A 15876-nucleotide genomic window follows, 5' to 3' on the forward strand; every position below is an offset into this window, starting at 1 on the left:
CCTCACTAAATGAATTAATTCTTTGGGAGTTAACACGAGGATATTGTAGGTTTTTAGCAGAAGACGAGCTGAAATTTGATTATGCGTGTGAACTTATGCCTCTGCCTCTCTGTTGGTACTGAGGGAAATGTGCATCGATCTGTATTGACAGACAGTAACAACCTAGATGGACAAGATGTAAGTAATATCATAATCTGACTGTTTGTCACTTGTTTTCCCTTATTATAGCAGGAACTAGCAGGAAATCTCTTGTAAGCTAAAGTTAGCAGGTGAGGTAATCACAGTAAGCCTTAGTTAAAGCTAAATTTACCTATGTCAACCTACCTCTGTGCTTTTAAGTGACCAATCATTTTTTATCTGATGTGTTTGTAATTCAGTTTATTATCCCACATAACTAAGGCAGTAGCTACATCCCTTCATAATGGTGAAAAAACAGTAACACCAGTTAAGCTAGTTTTGCTAAAAAGTCACATAGAACATCTCCCGTTAATGACTTCACAGCAAAACTAGAATTAGCGCCTTGCGGTCGTATGCCTCCACCAACCAGCCAAGTTGCAGGAAATATGGTCACAATCTCCCCTTCCTGAATTACAGCATTGAATAATAAGTGTTTTGTAGAACATTATGATGTCACCCTGACCTTTTATAAAGTGTTCTTTTGACCACCAAATTGTAATCAGTTTATTCTTGAGTCCAGGTGAATGTTTGAACTAAATCTGAAGAAATTCCTTCCTGCTGCATGTTTTGTGTCGATCAACAAAAACTTACCACATAAAACTCTTGCTGATACTATACTAAATGTTGCCACCTTAGCTAAAATGCTAATGTTGCTAGCAGGAGATGGCTATGTTTCAGAGACTTTGTGTTTCTGTAAAAAAAAAAAAAAAAAAAAAAAAACCTGGTAGTGCATTCACACATCATATTCTATTTTTTGTCCAGTCTTGATTGTACTGTTCTGGAAATTCAGAAACTAAAGTAATTTTTGTCTATCTTCCAGTTGGCAATCATCAACAGCGATTGGCTGCATCCACAAATGTTCCTTTTAGTGCCCTGCAGACATCGGCACATTGCAACACATCACATTGACTATAGTGGAGAGAAACATGCAAAAAAAATGTTGGGGTGATAAGGTGAATATGCCTTCATTCCACTGCTTTTATAATTTATCTGACAATGGTTACTCAAACTGACATTGAAACTAGTAGCCATGTAGTCACACTATAAATGACCTACATAAGATATTAGCTGAACTGATAATTTTAGTGTCAATAGTGGACTTTATTTAGATGTAACTGCCAGTGATGATAGCTCAAAGTTACAACTCAGTGCCTGATGTGAACAATCTTTCCTACTCAGCTGCTTATAATTATATTATAATCAATATGATGTGAACTCAGGAGACCACTGTTAGTTTCCCATTTGAATCCTCATTGTTTCTTTCATCCATGACCGTTCCACAACCTTAACCGTGTGCTTATAAATCTGACATGATCTTTTCCTAAACCTACCTAAATTGTTTTTGTGCCTAAACCTACCCAAACTGTGAGCAATCCACAAGCTTAACTGCTTGTTTATTAATGTAACCATGACGATGCAGGTCCAGTACACCTTATGCTGAGGAGTACTATCAGAGGGTAGAGACAACCAACCTATATAGTTCAGGGTGGTTACTGCCCTCTGCCTTCATGGAGCAGCGTAAGCTGATGGATTATGGGGATTTGACAAGGGCAGCAGAATGAGCCAAGAAGAAAAGTTAAAAATGATAGCACATCAGCTTCACCACTTACTCCGAGGACATTTACAAACAAACAGGTTAGCAACTTTAATAGAGTCTGTGGACGGCAGATCAATAGTGTTTTTGTCCCACTGGAAGGTCAGGCCCAGTCACACGGAGAGAGCCGCTGCATGGCTTCTTAAGCAGAGGAGCTGAGTGACTCACACACACACACAGACGTGCATTCATGTGCTGATTTAAATTGCTTGTATCCTATTTGCCTGCAGACTATATCTTTAATACTGTGCAACATCTTTATGTTAAATAGTGCTGCATAGTTTAGGATTCAGCGTGAACCGCCCACACACACACAACACACACACACATACACATAGACAACCAATAATGACTAGAATACCATGAATATCTGGGGAAAATTAGCGTTGAGCATTTGATTGGGAAGCGGAATTGAGTTTGAATTATTGCCACTAATAGGGTGAGTGTTTTGTTTGGAGATGCTGATAAATGTTTCTCTCAGCTCTGAGACATCTGCGCTGGGAAGTGCAGAGTTGAGAAGCAGCAGCGATTCCTTTCACGATTATGCAAATAAGACTCCCCTGAAGTTATCTTATGGCATACAAGTCATCATAATGGGTGAAAATGAATGAGCTAATTATTGTGAAACAGTTTATGTATTTGCATGCGTGTGTCTGCACGAGGGAGGTCGAGAGACTGACACAGAGAGGGGGAGACAAAGAGAGAGATTTTGGGCTTTATGTGTTGTTTGTTTGGAAGAAAAACCTGTTAAGGGTGCTGAATTGACTTCCGAAAGCGCATCGCTATATGTGTCTCCATGCAGCTAAGTCTGAGATGTTATCTGTTTTTTCTATGACACCACATTTCAATCATTTTGTCAAGGTTGTGGAGATAAAGCTTTAATGCTTCTAACCATTTCTCTCTCAAGGGGATTCAAGGAAAAGTCCTCACATTGACATGTTCAGTACGTTGTACAAAGCTGAAGCTCACAGGCAAAACAGCACAAGCAAACGCACACACTTTCACCCAGTTATTTTCATCTGTGTTGTCCACATTACAGCATTATTATATTTAGTCTTTCAGCGACTTGTTCCTCAGGGAGAGCCACAACATGCTTTCATTGGATTATTTGTTTTATTATATCACTTACAAATGCTTTCAATGGAGAGATGAAATGACAGCGCATGTGCCCTTCAACTCCTGCAGTAGTGGAGAGAATTAAACTGTCCACTGTCACGTTATGACTCTTTTTTTTTAGGATTCTCTTTGTCTAAAGACCGTGGTGAGGGGGCGTGCTACATCCTCAAAAGCGGAATGTGCTAATTTTGAAAGCAAATTCAAATCTAATTTCCCATAAGGCCTCCATAACAGTGCTTTTGTTTCAATAATTACTATATTGACATGGAAGCTAAAGGCCCTGCCTTGAATACATGTCCTTTATCTGGATTTGCTTCCTGATCTTTCGAGGTGTTTGTCAAAAGATTCTTTCTCTCTGGCTCTCAACTGGCTGTCTTTGTCTTGGACTATAAAGAACTGTCGTCTAAAACCTTGGCACTAATCAAACACGTGGAACAAAGTGAAAAGACCCCACGCTTAGTTTTTTAGTTGTAACAACAGCCATCACAGATGGATGGTAGGTTGAGTTTTTTGTCTGAGTTTAATATGCTGCTCAGTGGATGAGGGTGCTGTGGTTAAAGATGCTGTGAGATGTAAAGTTGGCTGTTGGAGTCTATGCCTCCTGAAAGTCAATTATTCAAATAACCAGTCAGTTTCTCACTGCAAGTATGACTCCTTTTTCTCACTGCTTTTTTTTGTCGAAAATACAGGATAAAGTTTTACAAACCTGATCTTGTTTAAATAATTGTCTGAAAAAAAGTCTCCCTACCCTGAAGATAAACCTTAGATGGTAAAGTTCAATCATCATAATCAAGAACATGCAACTCAAACAATAAACTGCTTGACACGAGTAAGTCCCCATTATGCAGTGATGCTTCCAAAGCAAATACAGAAAGGACACATACTAATGAGCTCGTATCTGTCCTTTCTGCAATTGCTTTCCTTAGCAGTATTTTGTAGTGTCTCAGTCTCATTATTCCAATGTCACAGGCAAAAGCCAGGTCTACCTAACATCTCACACTGTGTGTCTTATGTAATTTGCATCTGTCTTAATGAACTGACTTGCTGAGAAACAAGTGTGGGTTTAAGTTTGGGTTTAAGGGAGTGATCTTTTGCTGTTCTGCTGCAGTGCAAATGGGCAGATGCAAAGATGAAAATGCTAGTAAATATTCAAAAAAAAAAAAGAAAAACATCTGTATAAATAACAAACTGATGCATATGAAGTAAACCAGGTGCAGCCCTATCCAATGCAAACTTCAAAAGAGACAAAGGTTGACAATGAGCCTGTGTGTTCGCTATTTGTTAATGACTTTTTCAAATTTAAATAATTATGGACTTTTAAAGGTCCCATATTGTAGAAAGTGAGATTTCCATTATTTTGATTATAACGCAGGTCTAGTTGCTGTATAAATACTGTGAAAGTATCAAAACAATCAATCCACAGAGAAATGCACATATCCCGTGTTCAGAAACTGCCTTAAAACAAGCTCTCTGGACTTCAGTAACTTTGTGATGTCACAACTACACAGTCACCACACCCAGCCGTGCCTGGCTGTGGTAGGCCTGGCCATGTGTCACTCAGAAAACAGTCAGCCAATCAGAGGAGAGGCTCAGAGACCGAAGCAAAAAGCCCTGTTCTTGGGCCCAGAGAGAAGTGTGAGATGTTTGACTATATTGAGATAGTTTTTGGTACTTAAAACCACAAACACTGGAAACATATAAAATATGGGACCTTTAACTTAACTTGATACTAAAAGATTCACAAACTGTTAACACTACTGTTTGGTTATTACTATTTTCCTGAGGCACAAAAGCATTCAGTTAATTACGATTCACCTGCTAATAGTTTGACATGCTGCTTATCTGGGTCAGGCTCACAGTAACATCCTCAAGCTCCTCTTAGGGAACGTCAATGTGCTACAGCAATGTGTTTTTATGTCAATGTAAGTTCATCTCAGGCTCTCCCTTCAGTTCACCACACAGAGCACACCAAAAAAGGATGGAGCCACAGGGCCAGGCACAAGAACCAGCCGGCTCCTCTCCATAAGTAGTTGCAATGGCTCAGGTTCACAGTCCTCCCAGACTTCTGAGATTTCTCACTGTGCTGTGATGAGTAAGGTTATCCATCCTGCAAAGAAACCTAATTTAAGCCATGTTTATCCTCAATCTCAGAAATTGTTAGCAATGATAAAGGTCAAAACAAGGATTTGTAAACAGTCTTGCTATGGTGTGTAGTTTTTTATTCAGTGCCACTGTCAGATACAAAACCCACATCACCGCGGACACTGCATCTAACTAGCAGTTTCAATCCCTCTTAACCTCAGTTATGAATAAGAAACATCACCTCGTATGCTTGGAGCTGGGATCACTTGCAAAATGAATAGGACAGGTTTTTATGAGATGACCATGGTTTCAGAGTTGGAGGGGCTGACCCTGCTTTATTACATTCACACACATCAGCTCCATTATTAATAGATTCAAAAGAATACGGAAGGTCATTTTACACACACTCTGCAGCCACTGCTTTTCAAACTGTGCTGGCGTACAATCAGCACAATAGTCTGACGGATGAATTGTGTTATAGGCGGAACAAATTATGACTGGGATTTAGCAACACGCTCAACAATCGACCACTGAATTCATTAGGAAGGAAAAAATAAATCAATAGATTAACATGTGACGACATTTGGAATAAAAAAAAAACAAAAAACAAAAGTTAGTTTAGGGGAAGACAATGGAAATGGAAAATGGAAAAGCCACTACAGATTCCAAACAATGCCACTGTAACACTGTAACTGTGCCCTCTACTCAGGGATGTGCATGAAAACAACAAATCAAAATAGGCCTCTCTTTATCCTCCATTTTTCTCCTGGCAAGCAAGTCCATTCAAATAATAAGATAGCTACAGGAAGCCCAACACAACAGCTCTTCAAAGATATCAACAAAGCACAGGATAGACGAGACAAACCACTTTTCAACCGCTATCACTATCCATTGTTACAATTTTAGGCTAATTACTGATTTCAGCTGTGCAGGTAGTATGGAAGGATAAGAAGCAATGATCTCTTTTAGCACCACTTCCACACATGATGTTACCTGTTTCCTGGCTAATTAATTAACACCAGTCTGATATTGTTTACACAATAATTAAGAGGCATTCTCAGGGCTTTTGCAGCAACAGTGTTGAATATGGACCAGACTTTTGTCGTTTCTGTTCAAATCAATTGGATGGTGTTGTTGACGAATTCGATCCAACAGTTGTTTAGATGAGATTTGTAGCTGACATGACTCACATGATTAAAAAGAAAAATTTCACTTGCTCTACACTGTGGTCAGTGACTCACACTTCAGTAGTGCTGTTATTTAAGCTGAACAGTTAACACAACACCACAGAGAGGATCTATATGCGCCTATAGTGGGCTGTAAAAATGCACTATAACCTTAAATACATGGTAACTGGGTCATTACGATGGAGTGGTTGCCTGGAAAAAAATAAGTTTTAAAATCCTCCATGCAACATCTTTGTGGAGTTTGTTTTTTTTTTTTTGTATTTGATTACAAATGATGATGAATTTGCTTTTCTCCTGTGTCGTTTATCCTTCAGTGCTAGCAGCTGAGATGACCATAACGTCCAGTCCTTGACATTTTCACACTAATTGCCATTTCTCAGTCCTGCCATGCATGATGAGCTCTCCTGGGTTACACTGAGCCACTCAGTCAACGGGCCCAGCCTCCAACTCCAATCCCCTTCTTTTTTCTTTCCTCCACACTGCCACAGAAATAACAAACAGCTTCTCTAATTATGCTTCTTTTGAAAAATGGGTCACTCTTTCACTTGAGGTGCCTCCAAACTGTGTCTGACTTCCCTATTGTCTTACATTTTCTCTTTTCCAGACCACCAAAGCGGTGAACAAAGGTGACTTCCCACTGGCCAACATCGCGTCCCGACGGGCTTTGTTCCTCGCTGCCCTCTCCATCACTATAGGCACTGGTGTGTATGTGGGGGTGGTGGTTGCTCTCATTGCCTACCTTTCTAAACCAGGACGCATATAGCAGCCACACCTTCCCTCCACGCACCTCCGGGGAACCCAGGAAGAGAACAACCCCCTCTGGGGAACGGCGTTGCTCCTGCAGACTTCGAGGAAAGTTTTTGGGGATGTACAGTTTCTTCCCTCCACCTTCCTTTCTTTCCAGCTTCCTCTCCCTACAGGCCCTCTGTCAGCCAAGATTAGCCACAGTGACTGGAGAGAGGTCAAGCTTGAGGGTGAGAAGAAGGGGGATTTGGGGATAGACAAAGTTTTTTTTCTGTTGAGACAGGGAGAGGGTTTGAGTAATGGAAGTATTCCATGTTGGAGCCCAGTTTGAATCCCATTGACTTAAACCCCTGTTGGCTTCATCCTCTTTTGGCTGGTTTTTAACTTCTAAGACCCCTACAGAAACTTTGTGGTGATAGGACTGAGGCGATAACTCCTAAGCAATTATTCAAGAGCCGAGGTTGAGGATGGTTAGAAATCAACACAAAATCACTCTTAAACCAACTCCATGTTATTGTTGCTTGAGCTGCTGTTAAATTTGGAGCCTCTCTATGGAGTCCTGTCACCTGTCATCTCAGTTTGCCGACCAGGACTGTCTTTAATAGACCGCGATCTGCCCTCATCAACTCCAAATACCGAGGCTACATTTGTCTCTGGGCCGACTGCCTCACAGTGGGAGATAAAAAAAATTACATGACTATGTGCACAGTTTCTTAAATCATGACAAATGAGGGCTTTCATTTCTGGAAAAATTTTAGAAAAAAAATACAGAACTATTGATAATAGTTTCCATCAATAAAGAATAAAACTCTTGAGAGGTTGAAAAAAAAAAAAAAAAAAGATCACATAGACAGGAACAGAGGCTATTTTCTTTCATACTGAACAATATGCACTGGCATGAATTACAAGAATCTCAATGGAGCCTCAGGCCTGTATTTTACCTCGGAGAAGGTGTCCATCCTTTAAAGACGTGCCCTGAAGTCTAACAAAATCTGTTTATGCCAGATATAGTTTGCCTACATTCATGCAAATGTGCTTTGTTTTTATGTTTGTCTTTTTATGTTCCCTGCTGTCTAAAGGCACCTTGATTGATCTCACTTTAAGGAATGTTCATTTATAGCCTTTGAAGTAAAGCACAGATGTGAGGTAGCCAGATGGTCAGAAATTCAGGGGAAATGGCGTCCAGTGCCCCCCCCCCCCCAAAAAAAAAACAAAAAACCCCAAAAAAAACAAAAAACACAATGACAACGACAACAACAAGAAAAAAATGCTGCATCCGGTAACTCGATGTGAAATGAAGCATCCGCCATTCACAATGGGTGTGGAAGTTATAAACCACATAGATGATGTCATTAAGTCGGGCCTTACATCTCCTCCAAGACTGCACATACACAAACAAAGTGTCGCAGTCTGACAGCTTTGAATGTAGCTGTGATCAATTATTCTTTGCATGACTCTAGCTATGCCAGCGGTGTACTGCTACGCATGATTGATCGGATTTAGAGCTTGTTTTTGTCAGATCATAAAAAAGCTTAAATTAAAATTGATCAGGCTGTGAAGGGGCTCATATTTTTTGCAATACTTTAACCCACATCCCTCAATCCAGCTATTAAAGCATAGAGCGCTCCGTGGTAATAAAGCATTGAGACATTTCAGTTTGTTTCAAGAATTCTTACTCAAGACGAAAAAGAAGACACTCAACAAACAAATTCACTGATCCTCTTTGTATGAAGGGCTCGTTAATTACTGAGATTTTAGTCCGTATTTTCTATATTGTAGATTATAAAGCAGGCAGATGCTGGGTTCAAGCAGTTAAGCCTCAAGAGGTGACATTATATACTTAGTTTTCCCTGCACAGTTCCTACATTAGTCATACCTGACATTTATGGTGCACAGTTAGATCCCTGTAATGGCTTTTTCTGAAGGAATGTGTACTCTCTGGAGCTTAGCCCTAAAATAGCACAACCACATTAATTTCACTAATAAGCCACTTTTGGCGTCACTGGTTGCTGTCAAACCCTGCAAGTAAACAATCCATTTACACATCCTCGGCTCTGTGAACATTTTAAAATAAACATGGAAGTCAGTTGTGTTGTGCTAATGAAGAGTGAATACTGCCCGTATTCTCCGTGAGGGGAGGTTTCCAGTGCACTTTGCTTTATATGAAACTGCAGAGAAGACTTCAAACTTTTGATTGAATTTTATTTGTGGCTGCCTGAACGAGAAACCATCAGTCAGATAAAGACCATGATAAACTGAATGCTGATTGATTTCTATCAGTTTGTATGGGGCCCTATATTTCACCTCATTGAGTTTCTGGTCATCTGAAGACCTGGTTATTACACTTTATAAGTTTTGCCTTATGACCTCTGACCCCTTCTGAACACATGTCCCAGTGGTAACTCATGAGCTACTGATCCCACATCAGTGTATGCACACATCATGACCATCACTGTAACTATACTGAAATGTTTGCTTTCATCTCTTGGAGAAAGTTTTATTGCTGAAAATGATGAACATGCTTTGTGTTATGTAGCGTGTCATTAAAATGATGTGTTTTTATCTGGCTTTTTTGGCAACCTGGTATTGTGCAGTGTGTTACAAAAGTATGTGGGTTTCAATGCAGTTGTTCTTTCCTTCTCATTGTGATGAGCTGATGTACACATCCACGTGACAAAGACATTTGCTGAATGCATTCCTCAATGCCAGGGTGATAGTGCTCTCTTTGTGTCATGCTGTTAAGCCGAATTAAAGAAGATTACATTTTTTAATTACATTTATGTTTTGGGATTTTTTTCCTATCTTGTGTCAAGGCAACATGTACATAGTGCAAATAAAAACATGTTCAAATGTAATGACAAATAAATCAGAAAGGAAGGATGGCCTTTCTTAAAAGCAAAAATTGTTTTTCTCTGTGGTGTGTATAACATGAAGCTCTATAGTCAGATTCATATCCAAAAGATCCTCCGCAACCCGAGAGAACTGGCTGAGTAATTGAGATGCTCGAGTTGTCCTTAAAACAAAAGCAAACACAGACTGAGTCATGGAGTGTAGGTGGTTTTGCCAGAGACAGACGGAGGAGCAGCTCTGACGTTTGTAGTTGCAGTGTTCCCATAGCTGCGTGCAGGAAAGTACACTTTTCTTTGTGGTGTCACCATCATGATTATTGAACATAAATGCAGAGCTGCACTCCACTCAACATTTCACACACTGAACAATGGAAAAACACATTTCGCACTGTGCCTTTGTATTATAGTGATAGTCATATTCCTGCAGTCTAACAGCAGCGATTATGTTTTACTGTGTTGTGATTGTCGGGTATGTAACTGCGGTTTCCAAGATTTTTTTTCGTCCGACGTACGCCCACAGCTCTGGCACGGTGCTCACACGTTTGCGTTGGAAGTTTCGACAACACACTTCTCATTCACTTTGAATGGGGTGATGTCATGTGTCGCTGAACTGCTTGGTGGTTCTGTTGCTTCATTTTGCTTGCATTGCTTGTGGTAGAAGTTGAGAAAAGTCGAAGCAGAGCAAGGACCATCCAATCAAATCAAATGTTCCAGCACAGACACTAGTCAATCAAATCACATTTATGCAAATGCTCCAGCGCAGCTGCTAGCCAATCAAATCATGTTTATGTAAATATCCCGAGAGAGCAGGGTGGGTGTAGGTCCGAAGTTTACATATGTACTGGGTCAGAAACTGGAAGAGAGGTGGAGGAGGTAGTTGGGGAATCTGGTATGTGTTCATCTGTTTCAGTTCTGTCATTCAGTTTATTTCCTGTGTATTTCTCTTTAGCATTGCACGTACGGCTAGTGTGGCACATTAGCCACCCTTTCTACCAAACCGGCATCCATGGCAAACAATGCTCTGGCAGCTTTCTCGAAAGCCCGGGAACCTGTGATTGGCCGATACCAAGCATTAGGCACACCCACCAAGTATTAGCGCTGGACGTACCTGTGAGTTCTCTGTAAGTAAAGGAGCTCAAGTGTCCCCTCATCAACACCATCCAAATATACCGTTGTGTATAAACTATTTCAACTGGATTTTTCTCTATTTTTAACTAACAATATCAACTGCTCATTCATGACTTTTAGCTATTTCAGCTGCTGCTTATGTAAACTATTCCAACTGTTTACTGAATACTTTTAACTAACAATTTTAAATGTTTGTTCCAAATGTTGTTAATTATTTCAAACTGTTTAGCCCTTGCTTTTAGCTAACTATTGGCTAAGTGTTAAGTAAATTTAGCTATTTATTTAAACTGTTTACCTACACATACTTTTACTTTTATTTTACTTAGCTAACTATTTCAAGTGCGTCATTACTTTTAACTATGATTCATTTTGATAACTACTTCAAAACTGTTTATCGAGTACTTTTAGCTAACTATTTCAACTGGTTATTCATTTGCAACTTTAACCATTTTGACTATTCATTCATTGCTAAAAGTAATGAATGGTTTAACTATCTATTCAACTTCCCTGCTTGCTTGTAATTATCATGGACCCTTGATTTGCAATAAGTGGTGTCACAGCTGACTGGTAAGGCACTTTAGAGGCTATTGCTTCTTGCTGTTTTATTTTCATTCTTAACACAAACATGTGAATAGTTAGCTGAGGGCTTTCCACGTACCTCGTCACAATTGGGGTGCAATACCCTGATTGATCTACACCAGTGAAGACTTGATCCTCACAAAACCATCCCATGAAGGAACTAAAACCCTACATGAACATGAATCCCACTGTGTCAGAGCTGTTTCTGAGGTACTGTCAGTCTAACATCGCTGGTTTTATGCTGGTGCACATGCAACAGCAGTGGGTGCGACTGCAGCAGCAGGAGAAGAGCTCTCATTACAGGCGCGAGTAAAAAGTGAGTCACAAGCTGATATCTTTGTTAGTGCACACACTGCACCACAATAGACAATGTTGATGCTCGCCTAGTCATCAGGGGTGAAAAATGCTCATCTATATAAGACAAATCAATGAGCATGCTCCACTTTTCCTTTTCAGCAGCATATGCTAAACAAGCGATGCCCAACACCAGTCACAGGCAGATTGAATTAATAAGCACTGTAGATCAAAAGAAGACTGTTGTGTTTTCCAGCGTTCTGTGTGTTTGCCTGAGCAAACAAGACAGTGAGCAGGAAAATATTTTGCTCGTCCTCTGGTGTTGTCTGATTTGTGCAATAGGGATTTCATATGCTCCCTTTAAAAATAATGTGTGACGTTTTATGTTCTTCAAGAAAAGGGCCTGTTATTATCAAGTTACAAATAGATAAATCACAAGCTTTCAAACGTTACAGAATTGATTTTTTCGATTTGACTCAGAAAGGAAGTGATGGGTGTCCCCCAGTTACTCTCATCAGTCGATGAGTCAGTTCTTATCATTTCAACAACCATTTCTTTTTGCATTAGTGGATCATGCCAAACATTATCGTGGGAGAGAAAATGAACCTGGCTGTATTTGCTTGCATTGTTGTTTTCTTACTGTAAGCCATAACACTAGACTGCAGCCTTTTTCTTGCAAGTGCAGTTCTGGGGACGGGTTATTGTATTTCACTCAAGGATGGTGCAATACCCTGGAAACCTCCACTTTATGAGCTCTCACACTTGCCCACACACTGGAAAAACAGCAAGTCGGTGGAGTTACAGATTCCACTTACATTATTCACAGGTGGATTGGGCAAAAAGATTTGTGGAAAGGCCTGAGAACTGTGGCACAATTTGTGTTTTAATTACAGCTTGCACGGCACATGTCCCTCACTAATGGGTTTCTCAGTCAGATTCTTTTCTTAGCGACCAATGTTTTCACTGCAGTAAACACTCAATACATTTTTTTCCTGCAGTGGTGGAGATGACAGCCTTTTGAAACCAGAGGGAAAAGACATAAATGAAAAGGGACGGAATTTGATTGGAAATGTTATAGAACTTGTATGTTGTTATCCCAACCAGCCAAATGGAAGATTGGGGGCTGTAATACATAGTGGACCCAGAGGTTTCAAACTCCCCTTTAATGTTTTGGAGGTTTGTTTGCAGAGATAAAGTGTTTTCAAGCCGTCCTATGGGGATTTCATACCAGAGAGAAAGCTGAGGAAAATGGAAAATGAAAAGCAAGCGAGTAGCCTCCTCCCACAGAGGTCATTCCCTGTGATATTTCCTTACAGCTGTAACATAGGAAATAATGCAAATCATTTTTTAAATATCCATACTTGGATAACCTATTGGATTTGGGGTGGTTTCTGGTGATGCCTCAGTTTTTCATTGATTTGGTAAAATAGGTAAATAAATAAACAAACTAGAAAAGATATGCTATTCCCAGGTTTTGAATGGAATTGCCCGGGGCATTACAAAGGTTTTTGGACAGATTTTGACCTCAGACAAAGAGGCTCATTTGGCTTATGTGACTCAAGCACTTCATAAAAATAGCATAATGAACTGATGCTGGTTTTGATCATTCCTTGTGAATTTGTAATGCAATCACTATTTGAAAAAAATGATCTTAGAAAAATGTGCACTGTCTTTTCTATTGAGAGGAGAAAAAAAAGGCATGCAGATGTTACATCATCTAAATGTTCTCATCTTGGATGGATGACAGGAGTAGCCAGGCCCCAGGCTGGTGTCAGCCTCACTTCCATAGCAGTCCCTTAGGCAACAGCTATTGATCACAAAAGCATTCTTGTCATGAAAAAACCCTTTGGTACAAACTTATTCTCATCTCCTAACTGAATGCTACTATAGAGCTTTTCCTATTCCTCCCTATCCAGTCTCGGCATATGGACAGGATATTCTTTGTGGGTATATTTGTCTTTACCTATCTCTTTCAATGAGGAAACCTCAATGAAGAGAAGAAAATTGTGTCCCTGCTGAATAACAATGATGAGAAGACTGGTGTATTTGTCTGTTGTTAATGAGATATAGCAGGAAATATCTACAGACACACACAGACGAAGAGACGCACATCAAAATCCTCACTATTTTGTTTGGCAGCAGTTATGTGAATATTGTACAAATGTGGGTTTTGCTGGTAGTTTTTACACCTCTAAGTTTGAAGAGAATAAATTATCTGGAAGCCAGTTCATTGAGATTGGACCTTTCTATTACATCATGCACAGTAATTAACTTGTGGCAGTTTGAGTCAAGAGGAGATGGATGAAAGAGTACTTGAGTTAAATTGTACAATTATTTGCACATGTTTACAGTCTGTTTCTCAGCAAAGCATCAGGATCATTGTTTACCTTTCAGCAGCAGGTTCTTTATGCAGTCTGTTATTGCTGTTGAGGAGCCAGCAAATGATGCAGGTCTCATTAAGAACCTCCATTATAGAGAAATAATGCTCTTTATTTTTTTTTTAATAAATAAAAGTACAGCCTAAACCTGTTCTGCTGCTGCAGTTCCATCCATGACTCTGTACACCTCTCCAAGAGTGTAGGCGGTGCGTTTCCAGGAAAGCCCTTTCAAATGCAGTGAAAGCGAGGGATTTCATGTTTTCATACAACTTGCGGCTTTTATCTTGCTTCTGCACTTGTTGGTTTGTCTGTAAGCAAGGGGAAGAAAGGGGGCGAGATGGAAGTAATTTTTACGGATTTTCAAGCCCTCCGGAAAGAGGCAGATACCTCTGTAAAGATTTATTTATCAACTCAAAAGCAAGCAGGGGAAAGCGGAGTCAGCGACGGGGAAACATGATATTGTACAGATGAATCTATGTATGTGTACCTGTTCATCGTGGGTCAGCGGAAACAGCTGGGCAGTTGAGTGGAACATATCTTCTTATGGAAGATAATAGAAAGTAAAAAAGCCGACAAAGCAGTTATCGGTGCGGAATCATGTTACAAGTTATTCTATTCACCGTGTGTTTAGCCTTTGTTTTATTTTAAAGGAACAGTTTGACATTTTGACTAAGATGAGAAGATTGGTACCACTCTCACATGTGTATGGTAAATATGAAGCTACTGCCAGCTGCCAGTTAGCTTAGCTTAGCTTAACTTAGCAAAAACACTGGAAAAAGAGGGGTAGCAGCTCAGTTCTGTGTTATTAGCACCTTTAAAGCTCTACAAATTAACACTTAAATATATTATCACGTGTTTTAAAGGCTCCACTTCTGCTTTGTACAGACTAAACAAACACACTATAACATGTTGAGGATTTTGTTACAATTGGATAGAGCCAGTAGATCCCTAGTTTAAAGTGCTAAGCTAAGCAAAGCAGCTGTTTACTGTAGCTTATTTTTTTCTGTACAGACAGGAGAGTGTTATCGTCAATAAGTCTAAATATGCTACAAGACATGAGTACAGGCCTAAACATTGTTAAATAATCCATGTCTCAAATACAACTGATTAACATTCTGACACTGATGTTCACACACACCACCAAGAAAAAACACACAGCCAAACAAATCTGTTGCCTGAGGCAAAAGCACATCAGTTCATGTTTTAGCAGAAGTAAAAACTAATCTCTTTTTTTTCCTCCATACTGGCTTTTGTGTGTGTGTGTGTGTGTGTGTGTGTGTGTGTGTGTGTCTCTCTAATAAACATTTGCGCTCCAAGCAGAGTCACGACTGTCTATGAAATTTGAAAGCTTTCGTCCCTAGGACAAAGAAGACCAGGGTGTGGATGAAATGTAATGAAATGGACCTGCTCAGAGTAGTGCTGTGGGTTTCTGGTGACAGATGCCTTTTCCAGAGGAACTGCCTTCAAAGCTCCCATTTTTCTTCCACATTGGCGATAAAAAGGACAGAATTTAGACTCATCCTGTGGTCGACAAAATTAATGCTTTTCATGCCAGCATGGGTGACAGACGCAGCGGATTCAACACGTGTCACAAGTCAGATTAAAATGCTTTTTCATTAACTGAAACATTAAAAAGGAATCACCACAGCAGTTAAAGGGGCTTAGGCCTTTCCCACTGGCAGAGGTATGGCAGAGCTGCTGCTAATCAAAACCAGCAATTCGCCTCAAGCAGTGATACTCTGCAGGGG

At 39.9% G+C, this 15876-nt stretch overlaps 1 protein-coding gene across 1 annotated transcript in view; it reads left to right on the top strand.

Annotated features, from left to right (window-relative positions):
• The window catches only part of syndig1l (synapse differentiation inducing 1-like), a 68086-nt gene extending 58412 nt beyond the window's left edge, over nt 1-9674 (top strand). Inside the window, exon 3 of the mRNA XM_087180321.1 lies at nt 6761-9674. Coding sequence (XP_087036447.1) covers nt 6761-6919 — 159 coding nt within the window. The 3' untranslated portion in view covers nt 6920-9674. The remainder of the gene's footprint in view (nt 1-6760) is intronic.
• Nucleotides 9675-15876: the final 6202 nt, after the last annotated feature.

Source organism: Seriola lalandi, unplaced genomic scaffold (genome assembly GCF_002814215.2).
Source record: "Seriola lalandi dorsalis isolate HSWRI2012SDOR001 ecotype SW California unplaced genomic scaffold, Sedor1 jcf7180002054901, whole genome shotgun sequence".
Taxonomy (NCBI): Eukaryota; Metazoa; Chordata; class Actinopteri; order Carangiformes; family Carangidae; genus Seriola; species Seriola lalandi.